The 21721-nt window shown below is 44.8% G+C and overlaps 1 protein-coding gene across 1 annotated transcript in view; it reads right to left on the bottom strand.

Annotated features, from left to right (window-relative positions):
* Positions 1 to 6875: 6875 nt before the first annotated feature.
* The window catches only part of tut7 (terminal uridylyl transferase 7), a 61223-nt gene continuing 46377 nt past the window's right edge, over positions 6876 to 21721 (bottom strand). Inside the window, exons 26-29 of the mRNA XM_064936548.1 lie at positions 19169 to 19284; positions 12583 to 12821; positions 8209 to 8276; positions 6876 to 8079 (exon numbers count right to left, since the gene is read on the bottom strand). Of these exons, the coding sequence (XP_064792620.1) occupies positions 8221 to 8276; positions 12583 to 12821; positions 19169 to 19284 (411 nt within the window). The 3' untranslated portion in view covers positions 6876 to 8079; positions 8209 to 8220. The remainder of the gene's footprint in view (positions 8080 to 8208; positions 8277 to 12582; positions 12822 to 19168; positions 19285 to 21721) is intronic.

Below are 21721 nucleotides of genomic sequence, written 5' to 3' on the forward strand. Positions count from 1 at the left end.
ACTCAGATAGTTCACTGGTTGTATAAATGTGAAATATCCGGTGGGCGTTTCCACCCACTACCAAATATGGTAGTGAGAGATTTGTACATCGTTACAACAGTGTATTATGACGTTTGTATTGTCTTTATTCTTTTGAAACGTCTGTATGTTTACTGTTAATTTTTATTGTTCATTTCACTTTTGTATATTATCTACTTCACTTGCTTTGACAATGTTAACACATGTTTCCCATGACAACAAAGCCCCTTGAATTGAATTGGAAGCCCACTGGCACACAGTGGGAGAAGATGAAACGAGATGGATTTTGGTCCGATATTTTCTCGTCGATTAAACATTTAAATTCAATACAGTTCTATTCCAAAAAAAACTAGATTCTGTTATTAAAAGAGTGGACACATTTTTGCAGACTCTGCCTTTTGCAGAGGTTGTACAAAATCGCGCTGTTTAGGAGTGGAAACATAAATTGAGTTAGTGCGCACTTCACAGAGGAGGCGTTCTCTAACGGAAATATGTAGATTGACAAGAATGCGCCACTAGCAGTGCTTGGCTCTTCCCACTATGACTCAAATGATAAACTGTGGTCTATCTTGGTTTACTTATAAACATCTTTATTTAAACCCTTTTAGCTACAGAACATATTTATGTAAACGAACATGAAAACACCGGTGTGCGCATGAGCGGGAAACAGCCAACCCAGTGGTTTCGCAAACGGATCCACAATAGGTTGATTTATTGAATGACAGGCGCTTGAGCCAATAGAAATCCAGTGAGGTTACGACACTGTATGACACCTTCAAAAATGTGATCAACGCAAACAATTAAGTTCATTAGGCAGGCTAGATCACTGAGTTATATATTGGCAGAGTTTCTAAACCCAGAGGCGCAACATAGCGAGTCTTTCGGGAACATTGTCAAAACAAACAGCCAGACCAGCCCAGGGTTTGAGAAGTCAACGGGGGAAGTGGACAATTCTTCATTAATTTTCTCGAAATCTAAAGGAACCTCCTAGATTTGAGACCATGTTTTCGGTCAACGTTTTTACGTTACTCGAACGTCGTACGAGTGACAAACTGACAGCCGGCACATGCGCAGTTCGGAGCGAGACGACCGTTAGCCAACGTCGCCATGTCTTCGCCTTCAACTGTCAGTTTGTCACTTTCACGAGGTTTGAGTAAAATTACTTGTTCAACTACTTAAGACATTGGCTCAAATCAAGGTTGTGCCTTTTAGATTTCAAGAAATATATTTTTTTACTTCTCTGGTCGGAAACAGACCAGGTTTGAGAAATCAATGAGCGAAGTAGAAAATAAAATTCATTGTTTTACATTTTCTTGAAATCCAAAAGGCACAATCTAGATTTGATGCAATGTCTTAAGTCGTTGAACAAGTAATTCACGGAGGTCTCGGAGATGTTGCTCCTCTGTGTTAGAAACTCTGTGCTAGCCAGGGTTGCCAGGTCAAGCAAACATTTCTAGCACATTGACCATTCAAACTTTCCCAAAAGACCTGAAACTAGCCCAAAGAGAGGAGTTGCCACATCTATACAATAAACTCATTTTTTTCCCCATAACGTTATCGAGCCAGTTAAGGACGATCATGGTAACTTGTAACGTCATTAGAAGCAAAAAAAAAATCGGGGTTCCTTAAAATAATAATTGCAAGCTATGACATATGTAGGCCGTCATTGTAAATAAGAATTTGTTTTTAACTGACTTGCCTAGTTAAATAAAGGTTAAATAAAACAAACATGTAAAGTAATTTAAATGTGACAAGATAATTGTCCCTTAACTTAATTTTCCGTTAAATGAATATCGATTTTACTCTCTTGACTGCTATGATTAAGCAATAAGGCACAAGGGGATATGGTATATGGCCAATATGCCACCGCCAAGGGTTGTTCTTAAACTCGACGCAACGCGGAGTGCCTGGATACAGCCGTTAGCAGGGGTAGGTTGGCCATATACCGCAACCCCCCGGGGGCCTTATTGTTATTATAAACTGGTTACCAATGTAATTAGTACAGTAAAAAGTAACGTTGTCATACCTTTCAGCCAATCAGCATTCAGGGCTCGAACCACGTTTCTAATTGTAAATAAATCCCCTTTGCACATGTGCATATGACAGGAGAGTTTGAGTGATTAAAGTTGGACAGAGGATCTCAAAATCAGAGCAAGAAAAACTTAGATGAATATGGAAAAACAAGTGTTAGGCTACTTTCTGGCCATTGTGCTGTTACGTGCCAGATGTTAAGACGACAAACCCTTATAAAATGGCACATTTGCGAGATTGATTTAATTTTTCAATAGGCATAGGCTACAGACTAAAATCTGGGTTTATGATTGTAATTCCACTTTGTCATGGTTTCCTTAGATAAAGGCAGGTAGCCTATAGCCCCACATCTCATGTTGGGTAGCCTAGACGAAACAGAACGATTTAGCAGTTTGCTTAGTACAAATTAAATGACATGAATAGGGAGGCGATTAAGCAAATTAGAAGTGCTCGTTTCCCCCAATAGCCTGCTGGAATAGGCTACTGAGGATGGGGTCGTAATTTCTATCACTGAATTAAATGTTAAAATGTGTATGGACCGAATATGTTTGTCAACAATAGCCAGTGTTTATTTTTTAGACTTAATTTGACCTGTAGCCTAATCTGACTGTTACATCAATCTAATGCGTTCATAATAACACAAGACTACAACAAACTGGAGTTACAGGCTAAGACTACAACAAACTGGAGTTACAGGCTAAGACTACAACAAACTGGAGTTACAGGCTAAGACTACAACAAACTGGAGTTACAGGCTAAGACTACAACAAACTGGAGTTACAGGCTAAGACTACAACAAACTGGAGTTACAGGCTAAGACTACAACAAACTGGAGTTACAGGCTAAGACTACAACAAACTGGAGTTACAGGCTAAGACTACAACAAACTGGAGTTACAGGCTAAGACTACCACAAACTGGAGTTACAGGCTAAGACTACCACAAACTGGAGTTACAGGCTAAGACTACAACAAACTGGAGTTACAGGCTAAGACTACAACAAACTGGAGTTACAGGCTAAGACTACAACAAACTGGAGTTACAGGCTAAGACTACAACAAACTGGAGTTACAGGCTAAGACTACAACAAACTGGAGTTACAGGCTAAGACTACAACAAACTGGAGTTACAGGCTAAGACTACAACAAACTGGAGTTACAGACTAAGACTACCACAAACTGGAGTTACAGGCTAAGACTACAACAAACTGGAGTTACAGGCTAAGACTACAACAAACTGGAGTTACAGGCTAAGACTACAACAAGCTGGAGTTACAGGCTAAGACTACAACAAGCTGGAGTTACAGGCTAAGACTACAACAAACTGGAGTTACAGGCTAAGACTACAACAAACTGGAGTTACAGGCTAAGACTACAACAAACTGGAGTTACAGGCTAAGACTACAACAAACTGGAGTTACAGGCTAAGACTACAACAAACTGGAGTTACAGGCTAAGACTACAACAAACTGGAGTTACAGGCTAAGACTACAACAAACTGGAGTTACAGGCTAAGACTACAACAAACTGGAGTTACAGGCTAAGACTACAACAAACTGGAGTTACAGGCTAAGACTACAACAAACTGGAGTTACAGGCTATCTATTAAATCTGTTTGCCAGCTCCAGGTAGGCTACACAAGTGGCACAAATTGATTTGCAATCACTCCAGTGATATCGTCATTTAAACACATTTATTGTATCAAATGGTAGCCGACAATGGCATATATATTAATAGGCTGCTTGATGGTCAACTGAGGCAAATGTATCATTCTCCACATTTAGCCTCATGTCAGTTTCATTGAGGACTTTCCCCCCTTAAAAAGATCCACGCGAAGGAGTTCCACAACTTACATTTCAGATTTCCCCTCGGCATCCCCCCCGAGAACCAGGAATTGAACATGCATGAATCACTTCGAGAACCAGGAACTGAACATGCATGAATCACTTCGAGAACCAGGAACTGAACATACATGAATCACTTCGAGAACCAGGAACTGAACATGCATGAATCACTTCGAGAACCAGGAACTAAACATACATGAATCACTTCGAGAACCAGGAACTGAACATACATAAATCACTTCGAGAACCAGGAACTGAACATGCATGAATCCCCCCGAGAACCAGGAACTGAACATGCATGAATCCCCCCGAGAACCAGGAACTGAACATGCATGAATCACTTTGAGAACCAGGAACTGAACATACATGAATCACTTCGAGAACCAGGAACTGAACATGCATGAATCACTTCGAGAACCAGGAACTAAACATACATGAATCACTTCGAGAACCAGGAACTGAACATACATAAATCACTTCGAGAACCAGGAACTGAACATGCATGAATCCCCCCGAGAACCAGGAACTGAACATGCATGAATCACTTCGAGAACCAGGAACTGGACATGCATGAATCACTTCGAGAACCAGGAACTGAACATGCATGAATCACTTTGAGAACCAGGAACTGAACATGCATGAATCACTTTGAGAACCAGGAACTGAACATACATAAATCACTTCGCCTGATACCGTTTTCTTTAAGCAGTCAACACTGGAATGTAGTTTAAACCACCAACGAGTAGATTTATGTAATGCGCCCAAAATAGTTAGTGTTTTGTCTCCATTAGAGCTCTCAACACATCCCCCTCCCCACCACTCAGCAACAGGTCACAGTGAAATCATATACAGGATCTGCTTCCTTTCTATATATATATATATATATATATATATATATATATATATATATAAAAAAAATAAAGGGAACACTAAAACAACACATCCTAGATCTGAATGAATGAAATATTCTTATTAAATACTTTTTTCTTTACATAGTTGAATGTGCTGACAACAAAATCACACAAAAATTATCAATGGAAATCAAATGTATCAACCCATGGAGGTCTGGAATTGGAGTCACACTCAAAATTAAAGTGGAAAACCACACTCCAGGCTGATCCAACTTTGATGTAATGTTCATAAAACAAGTCAAAATGAGGCTCAGTAGTGTGTGTGGCCTCCACGTGCCTGTATGACCTTCCTACAACGCCTGGGCATGCTCCTGATGAGGTGGCGGATGGTCTCCTGAGGGATCTCCTCCCAGACCTGGACTAAAGCATCCGCCAACTCCTGGACAGTCTGTGGTGCAACGTGGCGTTGGTGGATGGAGCGAGACATGATGTCCCAGATGTGCTCAATTGGATTCAGGTCTGGGGAACGGGCAGGCCAGTCTGCTGACACACTCCAGCCACATGAGGTCTAGCATTGTCTTGCATTAGGAGGAACGCAGGGCAAACCGCACCAGCATATGGTCTCACAAGGGGTCTGAGGATCTCATCTCTGTACCTAATGGCAGTCAGGCTACCTCTGGCGAGCACATGGAGGGCTGTGCAGCCCCCCAAAGAAATGCCACCCCACACCATGACTGACCCACCGCCAAACTGGTCATGCTGGAGGATGTTGCAGGCAGCAGAACGTTCTCCACGGCATCTCCAGACTCTGTCACGTCTGTCGCATGTGCTCAGTGTGAACCTGTTTTCATCTGTGAAGAGCACAGGGTGCCAGTGGCGAATTTGCCAATCTTGGTGTTCTCTGGCAAATGCCAAACGTCCTGCACGGTGTTGGGCTGTAAGCACAACCCCCACCTGTGGACGTCGGGCCCTCATACCACCCTCATGGAGTCTGTTTCTGACCGTTTGAGCAGACACATGCACATTTGTGGCCTGCTGGTCATTTTGCAGGGCTCTGGCAGTGCTCCTCCTTGCACAAAGGCGGAGGTAGCGGTCCTGCTGCTGGGTTGTTGCCCTCCTACGGCCTCCTCCACGTCTCCTGATGTACTGGCCTGTCTCCTGGTAGCGCCTCCATGCTCTGGACACTACGCTGACAGACACAGCAAACCTTCTTGCCACAGCTCGCATTGATGTGCCATCCTGGATGAGCTGCACTACCTGAGCCACTTGTGTGGGTTGTAGACTCCGTCTCATGCTACCACTAGAGTGAAAGCACCGCCAGCATTCAAAAGTGACCAAAACATCAACCAGGAAGCATAGGAACTGAGAAGTGGTCTGTGGTCCCCACCTGCAGAACCACTCCTTTATTGGGGGTGTCTTGCTAAATGCCTATAATTTCCACCTGTTGTCTATTCCATTTGCACAACAGCATGTGAAATTTATTTTCAATCAGTGTTGCTTCCTAAGTGGACAGTTTGATTTCACAGAAGTGTGATTGACTTGGAGTTACATTGTGTTCCATAAAGTGTTCCCTTTATTTTTTTGAGCAGTGTATATTTTAAAGAGAAATGTCATGGTGGCCACGGTGCAACTTGGAAATAGCCAACAACGCGACCAATACATTTTAACCCGTGACATAGTTTTCAAAGTAGCCCAACATGACATGAAAACCGCGGACATGGCAACACCGGTGGGAGCCAAGCAAGCAGCGATCCAAAAACATAGCAGGCATTGGATAACTTTATATATTTTTTTAAAACTCTTCATATCTTTGGATGAGTGAAAAAAATAAAATAATGTTTCGCTTGTCAGCAAATCAAGTTTAAGATATGTGACTTTCAAAGCAAAAAAATCATCCCTGTATAATTTGTTTTGCATCTAATGATGACAGGGATGATTTCTGTATTTTGAAAGTTACATATCTTGAAAACATGTTGGGACTATGTCAATACCAAAATATGTTTTTTTTGGGGTGGAAATTTTCCTTTAACCGTTGATCATTGCGTAATGTTATCTTCTAAACTTCAACTGGTAGAAATATTTTTCAGATATGTATTTATGTTAACATCTTCAGGACATTCAATGAATGGCATGTTTCCTTTTTGTTTTGTAAAGAAAGTTTATTTATAAAGCAGGTCTCAGAACACTAGCATCCCAGACCAGAGTGGACAGAATCTGACATCACAGCTACCAGGCCCACCAATCAGAGGCACTGTGGCCACAAAAAGGCAACATAAAAACAGAAAACACGTTTCCCGGGGTTCCCCCTTTACCACTCCCTGCACCCCGAACCCAAAATCAACCCTCAACCCAAAACCCTGATCATAAAAGACAAGTGGTTCAGTATATAAACAATATGGTGTCACAAGCTATAGACAAGGTTGTCATTTCATGTTTTACCATATTGCTTATATCCAGGCCTCTCAGATCGACACACATTGGGGTTGGCTACTAGTAACCCAATACAGGACCATATATTCTGCACCTATGGCGTGTTTAGAGGGAGCAGGCAGAAGCAATATGGAATTCATCTTTAGCTACCATGTTTGGAGACTCTGACATGAAGGAGACAATTGAATACAAACTGTCCATTATTATCTAAAGAACCCGTCTGTTTCAGGGCCGTTCATCCACCTCTGAATACAGATTCACCACTTTTCAAGCACGCACAGAGATGAGCAGACAAACACACACAGTCACACAGCCCGGCTCAAACTGGATTAGACGAGACAACGCGGAAGAGAGGGGGTGTTTGGGGGGGGGGGACATCATTGCACGAGACAAATCTAACAAATAATCACTTTTAAAATAACATTAAAAAATAAAAATGAACTTAGAGGAGGAGCATGCAAAATGGCTTTTCAGTTAAAACACAATACAACGCTTTAAAAAGTTCCTCTGAGGCAGGAGGGGTAGTTAAAACATAAAATACCCTCTCTATGTCCCATATGGCACCCTATTCCCTATATAGTGCACTACTTATGACCAGGGCTCTGGTCAAACGTAAAGCCCTGGTCATAAGTAGTGCACTATATAGGGATTAGGGTGCCATTTGGGAGACAGGCACTCAGGCTCTGCCACCATCCACTGGGGTTCCATGTCAGGGTTCCAACAGGTAGGGTTCTGAGTTCCGGATGTTCTAGGTTCAGGCTGGTGGACTGGAGGTCAGACCTCAGAGGGAGTAGAGTAGAACCCGGAGGTTTGGGGCTAGAGCTGCCTCTCTCTCTCTCCCCATCTCCTCAGTCCACTGGGCTCCTTCTGGGACCAGACAGACCCATGTGTCTGCTGGCTAGACTGCCTGGAACACATGTGGATTCAATATAGCAGGGATGAGATGCACTGAAGCTTAAGGAAGGTAACGCAATGCTGTAATGTAACGCTACCGAAACATTGACATTTAGTTTCTGTGAAATAATTGGACAATGACCTGCTTGTGAACTCAATCATATTTTGGTGTCGCTTCTTTTTCTTTTTTCCCTCCTGTTGAGGCGAGTCCTGAACAAACACACAAACACACACACACTAGGATTAGACCAGGTTGAGGAGAGTCCTGGACAAACACACTAGGATTAGACCAGGTTGAGGAGAGTCCTGGACAAACACACTAGGATTAGACCAGGTTGAGGAGAGTCCTGGACAAACACACTAGAATTAGACCAGGTTGAGGAGAGTCCTGGACAAACACACTAGAATTAGACCAGGTTGAGGTGAGTCCTGGACAAACACACTAGGATTAGACCAGGTTGAGGAGAGTCCTGGACAAACACACTAGGATTAGACCAGGTTGAGGAGAGTCCTGGACAAACACACTAGGATTAGACCAGGTTGAGGTGAGTCCTGGACAAACACACTAGGATTAGACCAGGTTGAGGAGAGTCCTGGACAAACAAACACACTCGGATTAGACCAGGTTGAGGAGAGTCCTGGACAAACACACTAGGATTAGACCAGGTTGAGGAGAGTCCTGGACAAACACACTCGGATTAGACCAGGTTGAGGAGAGTCCTGAACAAACAAACACACTCGGATTAGACCAGGTTGGGGAGAGTCCTGGACAAACAAACACACTAGGATTAGACCAGGTTGAGGAGAGTCCTGAACAAACAAACACACTCGGATTAGACCAGGTTGAGGTGAGTCCTGGACAAACACACTAGGATTAGACCAGGTTGAGGAGAGTCCTGGACAAACACACTAGGATTAGACCAGGTTGAGGAGAGTCCTGGACAAACACACTAGGATTAGACCAGGTTGAGTTGAGTCCTGGACAAACACACACAAGGATTAGACCAGGTTGGGGAGAGTCCTGAACAAACACACTAGGATTAGACCAGGTTGAGGAGAGTCCTGAACAAACACACTAGGATTAGACCAGGTTGAGGAGAGTCCTGAACAAACACACTAGGATTAGACCAGGTTGAGGAGAGTCCTGGACAAACACACTAGGATTAGACCAGGTTGAGGAGAGTCCTGAACAAACACACTAGGATTAGACCAGGTTGAGGAGAGTCCTGGACAAACAAACACACTAGGATTAGACCAGGTTGAGGAGAGTCCTGGACAAACACACTAGGATTAGACCAGGTTGAGGAGAGTCCTGGACAAACAAACACACTAGGATTAGACCAGGTTGAGGAGAGTCCTGGACAAACACACACACTAGGATTAGACCAGGTTGAGGAGAGTCCTGGACAAACACACTAGGATTAGACCAGGTTGAGGAGAGTCCTGGACAAACACACTAGGATTAGACCAGGTTGAGGAGAGTCCTGGACAAACAAACACACTAGGATTAGACCAGGTTGAGGAGAGTCCTGGACAAACAAACACACTAGGATTAGACCAGGTTGAGGAGAGTCCTGGACAAACACACACACTAGGATTAGACCAGGTTGAGGAGAGTCCTGGACAAACACACTAGGATTAGACCAGGTTGAGGAGAGTCCTGGACAAACACACTAGGATTAGACCAGGTTGAGGAGAGTCCTGGACAAACACACTAGGATTAGACCAGGTTGAGGAGAGCCCTGGACAAACACACACACTAGGATTAGACCAGGTTGAGGAGAGTCCTGGACAAACACACTAGGATTAGACCAGGTTGAGGAGAGTCCTGGACAAACACACTAGGATTAGACCAGGTTGAGGAGAGTCCTGGACAAACAAACACACTAGGATTAGACCAGGTTGAGGAGAGTCCTGGACAAACACACACACTAGGATTAGACCAGGTTGAGGAGAGTCCTGGACAAACACACTAGGATTAGACCAGGTTGAGGTGAGTCCTGGACAAACACACACACTAGGATTAGACCAGGTTGAGGAGAGTCCTGGACAAACACACTAGGATTAGACCAGGTTGAGGAGAGTCCTGAACAAACACACACACTAGGATTAGACCAGGTTGAGGAGAGTCCTGGACAAACACACTAGGATTAGACCAGGTTGAGGAGAGTCCTGGACAAACAAACACACTAGGATTAGACCAGGTTGAGGAGAGTCCTGAACAAACAAACACACTAGGATTAGACCAGGTTGAGGAGAGTCCTGGACAAACAAACACACTAGGATTAGACCAGGTTGAGGAGAGTCCTGGACAAACACACTAGGATTAGACCAGGTTGAGGTGAGTCCTGGACAAACACACACACTAGGATTAGACCAGGTTGAGGAGAGTCCTGGACAAACAAACACACTAGGATTAGACCAGGTTGAGGTGAGTCCTGGACAAACACACTAGGATTAGACCAGGTTGAGGAAAGTCCTGAACAAACACACTAGGATTAGACCAGGTTGAGGAGAGTCCTGGACAAACACACTAGGATTAGACCAGGTTGAGGAGAGTCCTGGACAAACACACTAGGATTAGACCAGGTTGAGGAGAGTCCTGGACAAACACACTAGGATTAGACCAGGTTGAGGAGAGCCCTGGACAAACACACACACTAGGATTAGACCAGGTTGAGGAGAGTCCTGGACAAACACACTAGGATTAGACCAGGTTGAGGAGAGTCCTGGACAAACACACCAGGATTAGACCAGGTTGAGGAGAGTCCTGAACAAACACACTAGGATTAGACCAGGTTGAGGAGAGTCCTGGACAAACACACACACTAGGATTAGACCAGGTTGAGGAGAGTCCTGGACAAACACACACACTAGGATTAGACCAGGTTGAGGAGAGTCCTGGACAAACACACTAGGATTAGACCAGGTTGAGGTGAGTCCTGGACAAACACACACACTAGGATTAGACCAGGTTGAGGAGAGTCCTGGACAAACACACTAGGATTAGACCAGGTTGAGGAGAGTCCTGGACAAACAAACACACTAGGGTTAGACCAGGTTGAGGAGAGTCCTGGACAAACAAACAAACTAGGATTAGACCAGGTTGAGGAGAGTCCTGGACAAACACACACACTAGGATTAGACCAGGTTGAGGAGAGTCCTGGACAAACAAACACACTAGGATTAGACCAGGTTGAGGAGAGTCCTGGACAAACAAACACACTAGGATTAGACCAGGTTGAGGAGAGTCCTGGACAAACACACTAGGATTAGACCAGGTTGAGGAGAGTCCTGGACAAACAAACACACTAGGATTAGACCAGGTTGAGGTGAGTCCTGGACAAACACACTAGGATTAGACCAGGTTGAGGTGAGTCCTGGACAAACAAACACACTAGGATTAGACCAGGTTGAGGAGAGTCCTGAACAAACACACTAGGATTAGACCAGGTTGAGGAAAGTCCTGAACAAACACACTAGGATTAGACCAGGTTGAGGAGAGTCCTGGACAAACACACTAGGATTAGACCAGGTTGAGGAGAGTCCTGGACAAACAAACACACTAGGATTAGACCAGGTTGAGGAGAGCCCTGGACAAACAAACACACTAGGATTAGACCAGGTTGAGGAGAGTCCTGGACAAACACACTAGGGTTAGACCAGGTTGAGGTGAGTCCTGGACAAACACACTAGGATTAGACCAGGTTGAGGAGAGTCCTGAACAAACACACTAGGATTAGACCAGGTTGAGGAGAGTCCTGGACAAACACACTAGGATTAGACCAGGTTGAGGTGAGTCCTGGACAAACACACTAGGATTAGACCAGGTTGAGGAGAGTCCTGGACAAACAAACACACTAGGATTAGACCAGGTTGAGGTGAGTCCTGGACAAACACACTAGGATTAGACCAGGTTGAGGAGAGTCCTGAACAAACAAACACACTAGGATTAGACCAGGTTGAGGAGAGTCCTGAACAAACAAACACACTAGGATTAGACCAGGTTGAGGAGAGTCCTGGACAAACACACTAGGATTAGACCAGGTTGAGGAGAGTCCTGGACAAACACACTAGGATTAGACCAGGTTGAGGAGAGTCCTGGACAAACACACTAGGATTAGACCAGGTTGAGGTGAGTCCTGGACAAACACACTAGGATTAGACCAGGTTGAGGAGAGTCCTGAACAAACAAACACACTAGGATTAGACCAGGTTGAGGAGAGTCCTGAACAAACAAACACACTAGGATTAGACCAGGTTGAGGAGAGTCCTGGACAAACACACTAGGATTAGACCAGGTTGAGGAGAGTCCTGGACAAACACACTAGGATTAGACCAGGTTGATGTGAGTCCTGGACAAACAAACACACTAGGATTAGACCAGGTTGAGGTGAGTTCTGGACAAACACACACACTAGGATTAGACCAGGTTGAGGAGAGTCCTGGACAAACACACTAGGATTAGAACAGGGTTCTGAGTGCATGTCAATGTTTGTGCGAGTATTCATCATACCTGTTTTTCTCTCTCTCAAATTCCTCATGTGGCTCGTAGAGGGAGATGAAGAGAAGGCCCCAGCTGGTCCTCTGTACTGGGGGCAGTCTTTCTTGATGTGGGCGTGGCTTCCACACAGGAAGCAGCACCGTTTCTCTTCCTGTCTTCTCCAGTATTCACCCTGACGATGTTCCCTGCCCCCCTCCGCCCAGTCCCTCCTTCCCTCCGCTCGGTCCTCCTGTTCACGACGCTGCCTAGACCTGGAGAGGAGGAGGAGATTAACGCACACACGCTAACGGTTTTGACTTAACTCCGGAGTTATTTAGGGGTTGACAGGAAGTTCATGTCTACCAGAGAAATGTTTGATTTCTCCTTTTCTGTCAGTTATGTCTAGACCAATACAAAGGACTCGTGGAAAAAGTCCGTCGTGGAATAGAAACTTATCAAAAACCCTTTACATTGAAATAAATAACTCCAAAACAATGGTGGTCTTTCTGCATTTTTTGTATTATCACAAAATATATAAAACAAACAAACAATATCAGTCACAAAATAATAATAACTTTAGTTTCTCAGGGAAAGTCCTGTACCTCAGGCATTAAAAAACGGCCCAGAAAATTATTCACGTGAACCTCTTCGACCTCATGCGCACGCAATGTTCATCAATAAGCGGTGTGCAAAACCAGTCACACACAAACCATAAACGTTTGTTCCACACATCAATACAAATGATTAGGATTCACAATATATTATTCCCCAACTCCTCCTACAGTGCAGATAAAAATTAGAGAACGGAGATTGGCCTGTTATTGTAATCAGTTTATTTATTATTGTAATCTGTTTATTTATTCATTATTGTAATCTATTTATTTATTTATTTATTGTAATTATTTATTTATTTATTGTATTCTATTTATTATTGTAATATATTTATTTATTGTAATCTATTTATTTATTATTGTAATCTATTTATTTATTATTGTAATCTATTTATTTATTTATTGTAATCTATTTATTTATTTATTTATTGTAATCGGTTTAGGAATGTTGGCGGCGTTATCGCTTTCTTGAGGTATGGCTACAGCGCACTTAAAAAAAAGAAGGTATGAACAAGCTTCAGAGCTGAGGGTTTGAAAACCTCGTCTTGCGCGCCACCGTCACCATTTTTATGCAGTTGATGAATTATAGGTGACGCACAGTGCAGGGAGGAGAAGCTTCGAGGCCGACAGGACAAATTTGAGGCCGTCACACACCCCTCTCCCCTGGAAAAAGCCAACCATTGCCATAAAAAGGCAGATCTTGGTCTCCTCACTTCCCTCTCCAGAAGATAACCATGACCAGCACTCATCTCCTCCAATTCCTCCAATTCCTCAGCTGAGGGGGTAACACACTTTCAGGACAACGCGCATGTCTTCACCTGTGTCCTCCACCGCTCGGTATTTCAAGAGGGCCTCATCCGATCCACAATCTTAGATGGTCCATTTAGGGGCTTGGCCCAGAATAATTGTTCAGCTTGAAATTGGAGGAGATGAGTGCTGGAGTGATGGTTATCTTCTGGTTATCTTCTGGAGAGGGAAGCCTTGATCAGATTATTTGAGACAAGAGCTCTCAAGTCGTGGAGATTGAATGATTGAATGCTATGACCAGGTAGTTTGAGTCTGGACTAAACAGTTGGGTCTGTAGCACCATGTCTTAGGGTTCTCTGAGTTGACGACTCCAGTTCACCTCTGCAGGAGTGACTCCAGTGGACTCTTGCACAGCAGAATTCAGGGCAAAACTAAACCCGCAAAAGGTGCTTGTCCCATTATTGGAGCTGGGTCCCTACATAGGTAACAACCATCGTCTTCAAGGTTTGATTCACATTCTCAATGAGGTTGGTCTGTGGGTGATAGAAGTTGACCATGGCCTGTCTCAGGTTCTCTCTTTGCCAGGTCTCCTCAGAGATCAGAGACGAATTTGGAACCTGGATCAGACAAGATCAGGCACTATCCAGCGAGTCAGGATCTCTTTCGTGAGGTTGTTAGAGACTGTGCTTTAACAGGCCACAGCAAGGACAAAGAGCTCCACCCGCTTGGAATAGTCAATCGACAAAAACAAGCATGTACACATTACGATTCGAGCTTCAAGGAAATGAACCCATCAAATCCACTCCGAACATTTCCCAAGGTTGTGTAATCGCGGTTTGCTGCAACTTGCCGGCAGTCTTCCGGCCTTCTGGTTTGTACATTTGACAAACTTGACAGTTTCAGATGTGACTTTATAAACACAGCAAAAAAATAAATCGCCCCCTTTTCAGGACTCTGTCTTTCAAAGGAACCAGGAACGCACAATCCCTCCATCAGTGCTCAGACTGTCCGCAATAGGCTGAGAGAGGCTGGACTGAGGGCTTGTAGGCAGGTCATCACCAGACATCACCGGCAACAACGTCGCCCATGGGTACAAACCCACTGGTGCTGAACCAGACAGGACTGGCAAAAGTTGCTCTTCACTGACGAGTTGAGGTTTTGTCTCACCAGGGGTGATGGTCAGATTCGCGTTTATTGTTGAAGGAATGAGCGTTACACCGAGGCCTGTACTCTGGAGCGGGATCAATTTGGAGGTGGAGGGTCCGTCATGGTCTGGGGCGGTGTGTCACAGCATCATCGGACTGAGCTTGTTGTCATTGCAGGCAATCTCAACGCTGTGCGTTACAGGGAAGACATCCTCCTCCCTCATGTGGTACAATTCCTGCAGGATCATCCTGACATGGCCCCCCAGCATGACAATGCCACCAGCCATAAAGCTCGTTCTGTGTATGATTTCTTGCAAGACAGGAATGTCACTGTTATGTCATGGCCATCGAAGAGCCCGGATCTCAATCCCATTGAGCAGGTCTGGGACCTGTTGGATCAGAGGGTGAGGGCATGGGCCATTCCCCCCAGAAATATCCGGGAACTTGGTGGAAGAGTGGGGTAACATCTCACAGCAAGAACTGGGAAATCTGGTGCAGTTCATGAGGAGGAGATGCACTGCAGTACTTAATGCAGCTGGTGGCCACACCAGATACTGACTGTTTTTGATTTTGACCCCCCCTTTGTTCAGGGACACATTATTCAATTTCTGTTGGTCACATCTGTGGAACTTGTTCAATTTGTGTCTCAGTTGTTGAATCTTATGTTCATACAAGTGCTGAAAATAAATGCAGTTGACAGTGAGAGGACGTTTCTTTTTTGCTAAGTTTATCTAGGCTGAGATTTTGCCAGTAGAGTAGATCTTCATCAGCAGGAGCTCTGGCACTATGCCGTACATCAGAACTTCGCTCCTTTCCGCTTCAACACGTTGAGTGGTTCTGCCACCAGGGAGAAGTTTGACACAAACCCGTGATACCATCTTGTCATCCCAAGGAACCATTGAAGGGCCTTGAGGGTGGTTGGCACAGGGAAGTCTTGTACAGCCGTGGTCTTTTCAGGATCCACATGGATGCCGTTAGAGGACACAATATGGCCAAGGAATTTCAGGGCGGTTCGGCAGAAGTTGCTCTATTTCATGTTCACTGTCAGACCAGCTGATCTTAGCTTGTCCAACACTGTTTGAAGATAGAAAGAAAGTGGTTGATGGTCTGGCTGGGTGACTTGGCTGTGGTTGATGGTCTGGCTGGATGACTTGGCTGTGGTTGAGGGTCTGGCTGGTTGGCTGAGTGGCTGGCTGTGGTTGATGGTCTGGCTGGGTGGCTGGGTGACCTGGCTGTGGTTGATGGTCTGGCTGGTTGGCTGAGTGGCTGGCTGTGGTTGATGGTCTGGCTGGGTGGCCTGGCTGTGGTTGATGGTCTGGCTGGATGACTTGGCTGTGGTTGATGGTCTGGCTGGGTGGCTGGGTGACTTGGCTGTGGTTGATGGTCTGGCTGGTTGGCTGGGTGGCTGGCTGTGGTTGATGGTCTGGCTGGGTGACTTGGCTGTGGTTGATGGTCTGGCTGGGTGGCTGGGTGACTGGCTGGGTGGCTGGGTGACTTGGCTGTGGTTGATGGTCTGGCTGGATGACTTGGCTGTGGTTGATGGTCTGGCTGGGTGGCTGGGTGACTTGGCTGTGGTTGATGGTCTGGCTGGGTGGCTGGCTGTGGTTGATGGTCTGGCTGGGTGACTTGGCTGTGGTTGATGGTCTGGCTGGGTGGCTGGGTGACTGGCTGGGTGGCTGGCTGTGGTTGATGGTCTGGCTGTGTGGCTGGGTGACTTGGCTGTGGTTGATGGTCTGGCTGGATGACTTGGCTGTGGTTGATGGTCTGGCTGGGTGGCTGGATGACTTGGCTGTGGTTGATGGTCTGGCTGGTTGGCTGAGTGACTTGCCTGTGGTTGATGGTCTGGCTGGATGACTTGGCTGTGGTTGATGGTCTGGCTGGGTGACCTGGCCTGTGGTTGATGGTCTGGCTGGATGACTGGATGACCTGGCTGTGGTTGATGGTCAGGCTGGGTGACCTGGCTGTGGTTGATGGTCTGGCTGGGTGACTGGCTGTGGTTGATGGTCTGGCTGGGTGGCTGGGTGACCTGGCTGTGGTTGATGGTCTGGCTGGGTGACTGGCTGTGGTTGATGGTCTGGCTGGGTGACTTGGCTGTGGTTGATGGTCTGGCTGGTCGGCTGGCTGTGGTTGATGGTCTGGCTGGGTGACCTGGCTGTGGTTGATGGTCTGGCTGGGTGACTTGGCTGTGGTTGAGGGTCTGGCTGGGTGACCTGGCTGTGGTTGATGGTCTGGCTGGGTGACCTGGCTGTGGTTGATGGTCTGGCTGGGTGGCTGGGTGACTTGGCTGTGGTTGATGGTCTGGCTGGTTGGCTGGGTGACTTGGCTGTGGTTGATGGTCTGGCTGGATGACCTGGCTGTGGTTGAGGGTCTGGCTGGGTGACTTGGCTGTGGTTGAGGGTCTGGCTGGGTGGCTGGCTGTGGTTGATGGTCTGGCTGGGTGACCTGGCTGTGGTTGAGGGTCTGGCTGGGTGGCTGGGTGACCTGGCTGTGGTTGAGGGTCTGGCTGGGTGGTTGGCTGTGGTTGAGGGTCTGGCTGGGTGGTTGGCTGTGGTTGAGGGTCTGGCTGGGTGGTTGGCTGTGGTTGAGGGTCTGGCTGGGTGACTTGGCTGTGGTTGATGGTCTGGCTGGGTGACTTGGCTGTGGTTGAGGGTCTGGCTCTCAGTCGAACCAGTCCATCACCAGGGGCAACTCCTTCTCTGAGTTAACTGGCCAGTAGAGGGTTGATGTTCTTCAAGATCAACTTAATGACTTTATTTCCTTCTTAATGCAAGGTTTCCACCGTCTGCACAAGGAGTGGTAACTGTATGCAAAGTCTTAGCTGTGGGGCGGCAGGGTAGCCTAGTGGTTAGCGAGTTGGACTAGTAACCAAAAGGTTGCAAGTTCAAATCCCCAAGCTGACAAGGTACAAATCTGTCGTTCTGCCCCTGAACAGGCAGTTAACCCACTGTTCCCCGGAAGGCCGTCATTGAAAATAAGAATTTGTTCTTAACCTCTCTGGCCCACCCGACACGCGAGCCTCCCACCTTGCCAACAAGAAATGCAAATGCACTACGCCAAATGCTAATAGCACTCGTTAAAACTCAAACGTTCATTAAAACTCACATGCAGGGTACTCAATACAAGCTACACTCGTTGTGAATCTAGCCAACGAGTCAGATTTGTAAAACGCTTTTCGGCGAAAGCATGAGAAGCTATTATCTGATAGCATGCAACACCCCGAAATACCAGAAGGGGACGTAAACAAAGGAATTAGCGTAGCCGGCGCTACACAAAACGCAGAAATAAAATATAAAACATTCATTACCTTTGACGAGCTTCTTTGTCCCATAAACATCACAATTGGGTCTTTTTTTCGATTAAATCGGTCCTTGTATACCCAAAATGTCCATTTATGAAGACCGTCAGATCCAGGAAAAACAGTTTTTAAACGCAACGTTATTTTTTTAAATTAAAAAAGTTGCCTATAAACTTTGACAAAACACTTCTGTAATCCAACTTTAGGTATTAGTAAACGTTAATAAACGATCAAATTGATCACGGAGCGATCTGTATTCAATAGGCACATGTTTGGAGAACGTAGCCAGCTTTTCCGGTTCCATTTTTCACAGCTGTGGACCTGACAACCGGATGTGGCTATTACTCAGATGACCAACGATTTAGTTGAATCGAAATCACAACACTGGCGACATCGTGTGGAAGCTGTAGGAACTGTAATCTCACCCTTAAGTATTTTTCCTTCCAATAGACAATACATAGACTGGCAGATTGATTTTTTGATCAGGTTTCCTTGCGATTTTGACCACGGAACTCGTTCTGTTCTGTCTCTAAGAGGTTTAACTGACTTGCCTAGTTAAATAAAGGTTAAAAAAAAAGACACACACACACCCCTGCAGATTCCTGACTGTCTGCCAGATCAAGGTATGAACAACCTTCAGAGGCGAGGGTTGAAATCTTCCTCTCTCGCGCCACCATTTTGACCAAGCTGATACTGGCTATTGACATGGGAATCGCAGCACTGGGAGGAGCCATAGATTTCATGGCTGTCAAACAAACAAACACACACGCATGTATACACCCATATACATGCTTACGCACACACACACACACACTTCTTACTTCCTGCGCATGGGGCAGTCTTTCATGAAGTGTCCGATCTTGCCACATATCCTGCAGCAGCGGTCGTTAGGAGCCAGCTGTCCCTCTGTCAGCACCTCAGGATCAAAGAAGAACTCCTGAGAGGAACACTATTACTGTTATATATTATTAGAATACATCACCATTATATACTACTACTAGAGGAACACTATTACTGTTATATATTATTAGAATACATCACCATTATATACTACTACTAGAGGAACACTATTACTGTTATATATTATTAGAATACATCACCATTATATACTACTACTAGAGGAACACTATTACTGTTATATATTATTAGAATACATCACCATTATATACTACTACTAGAGGAACACTATTACTGTTATATATTATTAGAATACATCACCATTATATACTACTACTAGAGGAACACTATTACTGTTATATATTATTAGAATACATCACCATTATATTCTACTACTAGAGGAACAATATTACTGTTATATATTATTAGAATACATCACCATTATATACTACTACTAGAGGAACACTATTACTGCTATATATTATTAGAATACATCACCATTATATACTACTACTAGAGGAACACTATTACTGTTATATATTATTAGAATACATCACCATTATATACTACTACTAGAGGAACACTATTACTGTTATATATTATTAGAATACATCACCATTATATACTACTACTAGAGGAACACTATTACTGTTATATATTATTAGAATACATCACCATTATATACTACTACTAGAGGAACACTATTACTGTTTATATTATTAGAATACATCACCATTATATACTACTACTAGAGGAACACTATTACTGTTATATATTATTAGAATACATCACCATTATATACTACTACTAGAGGAACACTATTACTGTTATATATTATTAGAATACATCACCATTATATACTACTACTAGAGGAACACTATTACTGTTATATATTATTAGAATACATCACCATTATATACTACTACTAGAGGAACACTATTACTGTTATATATTATTAGAATACATCACCATTATATACTACTACTCCTGAGGAACACTATTACTGTTATATATTATTAGAATACATCACCATTATATACTACTACTAGAGGAACACTATTACTGTTATATATTATTAGAATACATCACCATTATATACTACTACTCCTGAGGAACACTATTACTGCTATATATTATTAGAATACATCACCATTATATACTACTACTCCTGAGGAACACTATTACTGTTATATATTATTAGAATACATCACCATTATATACTACTACTCCTGAGGAACATAGATGCTACCGTTCAAAAGTTTGGGGCCACTTAGAAATGTCCTTGTTAAAAAAAAAAAAAAAAAAAAAGAGGCAAAGTTTTGTCCATTAAAATGACGTAAAATTGATCTGAAATTCAGTGTAGACATTGCTAATGACTATTGTAGCTGGAAACAGCATATTTTTATGGAATATCTACAGTTGAAGTCGGAAGTTTACATACACTTAGGTTGGAGTCATTAAAACTCGTTTTTCAACCACTCTACAAATTCCATGTTAACAAACTATAGTTTTGGCAAGTCGGTTAGGACATCTACTTTGTGCATGACACAAGTCATTTTTCCAACAATTGTTTACAGACAGATTATTTAACTTATAATGCACTGTGGGTTAGGGTCTGGTGTGGGCCTCAGATTTTTCACATCTCGTCGGGATGAACAAACAGCTGACCACCACGAGCCTGCGTATTGTCTAAATCAGGACCACTAGCGGGGCCCCACGAGCCTGCGTATTGTCTAAATCAGGACCACTAGCGGGGGCCTCACGATGTCTGTCGGAGTCTAAGGGGGGAACGAGGGCCGGGGACTAGGGGGGGAACGGGGACTAGGGGAGGAACGGGGACTAGGGGAGGAACGGGGACTAGGGGGAACGGGGACTAGGGAGGAACGGGACTAGGGGGAACGGGGACTAGGGGAGGAACGGGACTAGGGGAGGAACGGGGACTAGGGGGAACGGGGACTAGGGGGAACGGGGACTAGGGGGAACGGGGACTAGGGGAGGAACGGGGACTAGGGGAGGAACGGGGACTAGGGGAGGAACGGGGACTAGGGGGAACGGGGACTAGGGGAGGAACGGGGACTAGGGGGAACGGGGACTAGGGGGAACGGGGACCGGGGACTAGGGAGGAACGGGGACTAGGGGGGAACGGGGACTAGGGGAGGAACGGGGACTAGGGGAGGAACGGGGACTAGGGGGGAACGGGGACTAGGGGGGAACGGGGACCGGGGACTAGGGAGGAACGGGGACTAGGGACTAGGGGGGGAAAGGCTTTATATAGAGGGTCTTCAGAGTGGGTCCTGCTGTTTATTTTACATACATGGCCTTATCAATACTAAAGATAATCACATTTTAGGAAAACAACGGCAACACTAGCTATTCTCACGTTGAACTCAAAAGGCCTTAATACTCCGATCAAACCTTCCAGCTGTCTTGATATTTATACAGTACCTTCAGAAATTATTCTGAATTTAAAATGGAAT

This window comes from Oncorhynchus masou, chromosome 25, assembly GCF_036934945.1.
Source record: "Oncorhynchus masou masou isolate Uvic2021 chromosome 25, UVic_Omas_1.1, whole genome shotgun sequence".
NCBI lineage: Eukaryota > Metazoa > Chordata > Actinopteri > Salmoniformes > Salmonidae > Oncorhynchus > Oncorhynchus masou.